This window comes from Diaphorina citri, unplaced genomic scaffold, assembly GCF_000475195.1.
Source record: "Diaphorina citri unplaced genomic scaffold, Diaci psyllid genome assembly version 1.1 scaffold2688, whole genome shotgun sequence".
Taxonomy (NCBI): domain Eukaryota; kingdom Metazoa; phylum Arthropoda; class Insecta; order Hemiptera; family Psyllidae; genus Diaphorina; species Diaphorina citri.
Window position 1 is genome coordinate 13,424 of NW_007380105.1, and position 6,380 is coordinate 19,803.

At 39.0% G+C, this 6,380-nt stretch overlaps 1 protein-coding gene across 1 annotated transcript; it reads left to right on the plus strand.

Annotated features, from left to right (window-relative positions):
* Positions 1–1,037: 1,037 nt before the first annotated feature.
* Positions 1,038–5,249, plus strand: LOC103519367 (calponin homology domain-containing protein DDB_G0272472-like). Its single transcript, XM_008484453.2, has 4 exons — positions 1,038–2,095; positions 2,906–4,335; positions 4,418–4,812; positions 4,969–5,249. The coding sequence occupies exons 1-3, from the start codon at positions 1,552–1,554 to the stop codon at positions 4,496–4,498; spliced, it is 2,055 nt and encodes a 684-aa protein (XP_008482675.2). The 5' UTR covers positions 1,038–1,551; the 3' UTR covers positions 4,499–4,812; positions 4,969–5,249.
* The last annotated feature ends 1,131 nt before the right edge of the window (positions 5,250–6,380 follow it).

The window sequence follows — 6,380 nt, forward strand, 5'->3', positions numbered from 1 at the left end:
TATGCAATGTGCAACATTTGATACACCAATTCACGTTCAACAGTGTGCAACATTTGTTACACCAATTCACGTTCAACAGTTTAAGATTCACGTAGTTAGTGTGTTCAATTTGCATCACTTATGACAGGACTAAAATGAATCCACTGATAACAAGAAACCATGGTGCAGGAAGAACATCAACACTGAATGGAGCAAGACAAGCGACGAGTACATACACAATAATCTAAACAATAGAAATAATAGAATCGACGAACATACAAGAATCATCTTTAGATTGAATTGATCTGGGAGATCAAGACACTGCTGCTGCTGTAGCGAAATAAATTTTGCGCTTTAATGTTGTTGGATTTTTGGTCTAGCGTTTCTTGGGGTGCGGCACGTGTTGTTGATTTATCCGCATCCTCACTGTTGTGTTAATGATGTTGACCCTTTGCTTGTTTAGAGGTGACTTTCTCTTTCTTATGTCTTGTTTGAAGTTGTTTGTCTTATAGAGGGTATCAAGTGCCTAATTTTTTTGCACTTGTACATAACTTGTATTGTTTTTTGTTTTATCAGCTTTTTTTTTCACTTGTCACATTATGTACTTCCTGTTGTTTCCATAGTAGGTAGGTACAGGTCCTTTTACTTCAATCAAAATGTTATGTTACAATGCCTAGTGCCGTACGACCTACTTTCATGTTGTTAAAATTGAAGGCACCTCTGTACCTTTTAGGTCTTTTAGACTGATTTGGCTATATTATCTAGGTATTTATTTAAAAACTAACCTGGCTCCGGGAGGGAAAGAGAGAGATACCTACTAAGGTACGAAGTTTTTCTAGCTATTGAATTGAATATACATAGTCTTTCTTTATCCTGCCGTTTTTTTTTAGTTACCAACATAGGTATATATTTATTTTTTAACATGTGACATTTCAACATCATTGATAGTAGTATATCACTGTCCTATGAGCTCAAGGCTTATTTAAGAACCATAGCTACACTCTTGGAATTAACATTGACATGTAAGTCTAATGTCGAATCGTTTTTGTTTCTTCTGTTACAGATGAAGATTGGAACATTGAACAATCCGACGATTTTGAAGTGGAAGATCCAAGTGCAGAGATAGAAGATGTCCAATGGAATAAGAACAATCGGGAACCACCGCCATTAGAGAAACCATGGTGCAGGAAGAACATCAACACTGAATGGAGCAAGACAAGCGACGAGTACATACACAATAATCTAAACAATAGAAATAATAGAATCGACGAACCTGATAATCGATACAGTAAGAATGCGTTGTCTAGAGACAAGGACGCTTGTAGAAATGTAAACAGGGACATAGACATTAAGAGAAACATTGTAAATAGAGAGTACTTACCCAAAGAGAGTAACCGAGTTGAAAGACAGCCTTCAAGGATAGAGAAAGATAGGAATTTAGTCGATGTAAATAGGAACCTGAGAAGAGTTGATAGTAACGAGAGAGCGAATCAAATAGGTATAGGGAAAAACAATGAGAAATCACTAGATAGAGACCTTTTCGTGAGAGAAGTCCAACACAAATCAAACTTTATGAAAACGAATAGCAATAGTAATCTATTTGCAAGTAGAAACGAGAATGTAATGTCGAATGAGGAGATCCCTAGCTTTGTCAAACAAATGAAGTCCACGCAAGATCAGTTTGAAAAGAACTACGAGCAACGACATATTGGTAAGAACTATTATGAAAATCGCCAAAGATCACCGTCACCAGATGAGACTTCTCCCAGAGACAGATTCATTGATGCGAAACAAAAGTTCAAACTATTGGAAAAAGAGAGATTGGAGGAAGAAAAGAAACTTATTCAACAAAACATCGAGAAGAAAATAAAAGAAAGAGAACGACCCATCTCCCCTGTACCTGTGAACAAAAATAATGTGAGGAGAAGTTGGTCTGTAGAATCTGAAGAGAAGAAACCCAGAGATAACCGAGTTCGAAACAAAGATATTGATGACAGATACAAGAGAAATACAGAGTACGAAATCGAAGAAAGGAACAGGAGAAATTGGGAAGATGATATGAAGAGAAAAAATGAAGACCTGGAGCGAGAGAGAATATTGCAAGAAAAGGAAAGACTTGCTCGACAAAGGTACAAAGAAAATCAAGTCAGAAATGAAATAATGATGAAAAATCGGAGTACGAAATCGAAGAAAGGAACAGGAGAAATTGGGAAGATGATATGAAGAGAAAAAATGAAGACCTGGAACGAGAGAGACTATTGCAAGAAAAGGAAAGACGTGCTCGACAAAGGTACAAAGAAAATCAAGTCAGAAATGAAATAATGGTGAAAAATCCAGGTCGCTATGCACCGGAGAAGTCGTCCAGGGAATCAAGTGCCAGTAAAGAATACTTTGGTGGTAAGGAAGTTGTAACCAAGTAGAAACGAGAATGTAATGTCGAATGAGGAGATCCCTAGCTTTGTCAAACAAATGAAGTCCACGCAAGATCAGTTTGAAAAGAACTACGAGCAACGACATATTGGTAAGAACTATTATGAAAATCGCCAAAGATCACCTTCACCAGATGAGACTTCTCCCAGAGACAGATTCATTGATGCGAAACAAAAGTTCAAACTATTGGAAAAAGAGAGATTGGAGGAAGAAAAGAAACTTATTCAACAAAACATCGAGAAGAAAATAAAAGAAAGAGAACGACCCATCTCCCCTGTACCTGTGAACAAAAATAATGTGAGGAGAAGTTGGTCTGTAGAATCTGAAGAGAAGAAACCCAGAGATAACCGAGTTCGAAACAAAGATATTGATGACAGATACAAGAGAAATACAGAGTACGAAATCGAAGAAAGGAACAGGAGAAATTGGGAAGATGATATGAAGAGAAAAAATGAAGACCTGGAGCGAGAGAGAATATTGCAAGAAAAGGAAAGACTTGCTCGACAAAGGTACAAAGAAAATCAAGTCAGAAATGAAATAATGATGAAAAATCCAGGTCGCTATGCACCGGAGAAGTCGTCCAGGGAATCAAGTGCCAGTAAAGAATACTTTGGTGGTAAGGAAGTTGTAACTCACCAAAGTAAGGCAGAACAAGTTAGTCATGCTAGAGAAAGGTCTTACCAAGATATCAGACATGTGTCCGAGTCACCAACGAGAAGTAAAGACAAAAGGAGAGAGTCACCCACTCGGGCTTATAACAATTATTCGAGAGATTCTCCTACGCGCGGAGTACCATTTAGGGAGAGACCCATAAGGGATTCCCCTACTAGAAGTGTGTCATCTTGGGATTTACCATTCAGAGAATCACCAGCCAGAGCTCTACCAACAGAGTCACCCTCGAAAAAACTAAGTCCAAGAGAAATGCTCATGAGAGATGCACAAGAAGTGAGAGCTCTACATGACATGAAAGTATCTAAAGAAGTCAGGGAAAAGGTTCTTCTACCCGGAAAATATCCAGCCAAAGAACAATTGAAGAAACTTTCAAGTCGTGACTCACAAAGTCCTATCAGAGAATCATCAAGGAGTTCCCATAGCCCGGTTCGAGATTATCCGAGAAATTCTCAAAGTCCAGTCATGGAGAGTCATATTAAGTATTCACCAAGAAACGTGCCATTAGAATCAATTCCTCTTGAAAGGTACCGAAGTCCCACGAGGTTTGATTCGCCCAAAAGTTTGGGATTTGAAGTTTCCAAACCCTACGAAGATTCGCCTAGACCTCACCATGAGGTGACACGATCATTCGATGCAAGGGGAAGAGATGTTCCTGCGAGATCTTTTGACTATGACATTCAAGGACGAGGGGAAATATCGAGGCAGAAAATTCTAGAGAGTCAAAAGAAAGGAACCCCGGATCCAATTGAAGAAGAAAAGCGACGCTATTCGCAAGAGTTGGCCAAGGAATTCAAGAGAAAATCCATGCTGAACCTCACAGAGAGCAACTCTCACGTGTCCTCTAGCAGCTATCAGGAACTTCAAGAACATGAACGATATCCTGGACTAGACAAGGAACCGGTCAGGTCTGATAGATTTGATAGAGATCCGAGACTGGACAGACCAGTCCGCATGGATAGAGACCGGATGTCTGATGATGAGAGAGATCCCCGTGTTGCTCATAGGAATCGAATGGCAAGGAACGTCAAGATAGAAAGAGAACCGTTCCTAGATCCACGAGTAGGCAGGGACCTTCGCATGGAAAGGGAGCCGAGACCAGAGCGGGAGTATAGAGAGCATATCAGGGACCCTCGGCTGGAGATGAGGGATCATAGACGGTATGACAGAGACCCTAGGGATCCTAGGTACGACCCTGACCCGAGACTTGCTCAACATAACATGAACTCACCACGTTATAGACATAGCTATGCTGAGGCTTACCATCGTGTACGACCCTGACCCGAGACTTGCTCAACATAACATGAACTCACCACGTTATAGACATAGCTATGCTGAGGCTTACCATCGTGATCTTCAGAGAACCAACAGTTGTCTCTCTTCTGGTAGGGTAGGTATAGCTTCTATTCACCCGTACTGATAGGGAGATGTACAACTGCCGAGGCCATATACCTAACATAAGGCCAACCATTCACTATCAGGTAGACCCGACAGGTACGCCTGAACATTTGCGCCTGTCAGGATTACCTGATAGTGAATGGCCGGCCCAACAGTCCATTTCCCCGATAGACAGTAAACAGCTCTTCCCATAATCAAAAATAGCTGAAACACAACTTTTTTACCCTCCTTACTGGGTGCACCCCACGATTAGTCTGCAGCTGTAATGCCTACCCGTCTATCTCTTGTCCATACTATATTATTCCTCACGAGTATCTAACTCCAATCTTGGTCTAGGTTCTAGGAATAGCTGAAACACAACTTTTTTACCCTCCTCTCTGAGTAATTACTGGGTGCACTCCACGATTAGTCTGCAGCTGTAATGCCTACCCGCCTATCTCTTGTCCATACTATATTATTCCTCACGAGTATCTAACTCCAATCTTGGTCTAGGTTCTAGGAGAGAAACATCATTTCTTTTGGTCCTGCATAAAATCCCTAGATGGAAGTGGAAGATGATGGTACCAGTACCACCCTTTATGTTTTATAAGTTCGACTACAAAGGTACCCTTTCCTTTGATAAGTTACCTATCCACTTCGATACCCTACAATATTTAGATGTTCGACAATAGTTGAGTAGATTTTGAATAGATTCAGTTTATTTCAGATTGGATTTCTAAATTTCCAATTGAAAAAAAGAAGTTGTTTTGAATCATTAAACAAGAAGGAATAAACTAGATCCACTTCGATACCCTACAATATTTAGATGTTCGACAATAGTTGAGTAGATTTTAAATAGATTCAGTTTATTTCAGATTGGATTTCTAAATTTCCAATTGAAAAAAAGAAGTTGTTTTGAATCATTAAACAAGAAGGAATAAAAAACAAGGAGGGAAAGAAACGAATAAAAAAAGTTAACTTTATTTCCATTTAATCATTTATTCTTTTTCTTTTTGAAAAGCTGATCCAAATTGTACCCGAATGCAAAATTCAGTTTCAGTTAATTAGAAAAAAAAAAAAAAAGGTATAGATATAAGAAGAAGTATAAATAACCGGGTATAAGATAAATATACGTATGTGAGTACTCATGATCTTTGCTATTATCATGAGAATGAGAATTCGAACTGCCCATGTGAGACCAGTAAGGTATGGACACACTTGAAATAGAAAAAGAAAAAAAAATAGGGGTTTTGTCCTTCCGTCCTCGTTTTGGAAATAATTAAATGTCAGTAAGTGCATAGTAGCATATGAAAACAGTCGAAACTTTTCCAGCTCTGAATATTTCATGTATTTTACCATGCTTTTTCTCATACAGTTAGGTAGGTACCCATTCTTTATTCATAAAACATGTCTTTTTTTTCTTTTTGAAGGGGTTTGATAGAGGGAACTGTAACTGCCAAGGTCTTAATCGTCCCGAAAGTGAAGAGAGAAGGAAGACAGGATAGGAAAAAGCCTTTCCGAGAACGAACCTTATCCGTTCAGGATAAAATCCGCCCCGGCCCGGAACGAACCCGCTTACAAGCAGTGCTTCTCAAAGTTGTCTTTAACAACGGCACACTTTTCAAAACTCCAATCTTTCCGCGGCACCTTCCATAATACTTTTTTTTCTTTTTTTTTTTTTTAAGACACGTTAGAACTCTGTTCCTAGTGTTTTCTTTTTCTTTTTGAAAAGCTGATCCAAATTGTACCCGAATGCAAAATTCAGTTTCAGTTAATTAGAAAAAAAAAAAGAATCAATCAAATAGGTATAGGGAAAAACAATGAGAAATCACTAGATAGAGACCTTTTCGTGAGAGAAGTCCAACACAAATCAAACTTTATGATGTACCTCCCTTTACCTCTTTTTCCTCGTCCTCTTCCGCCTG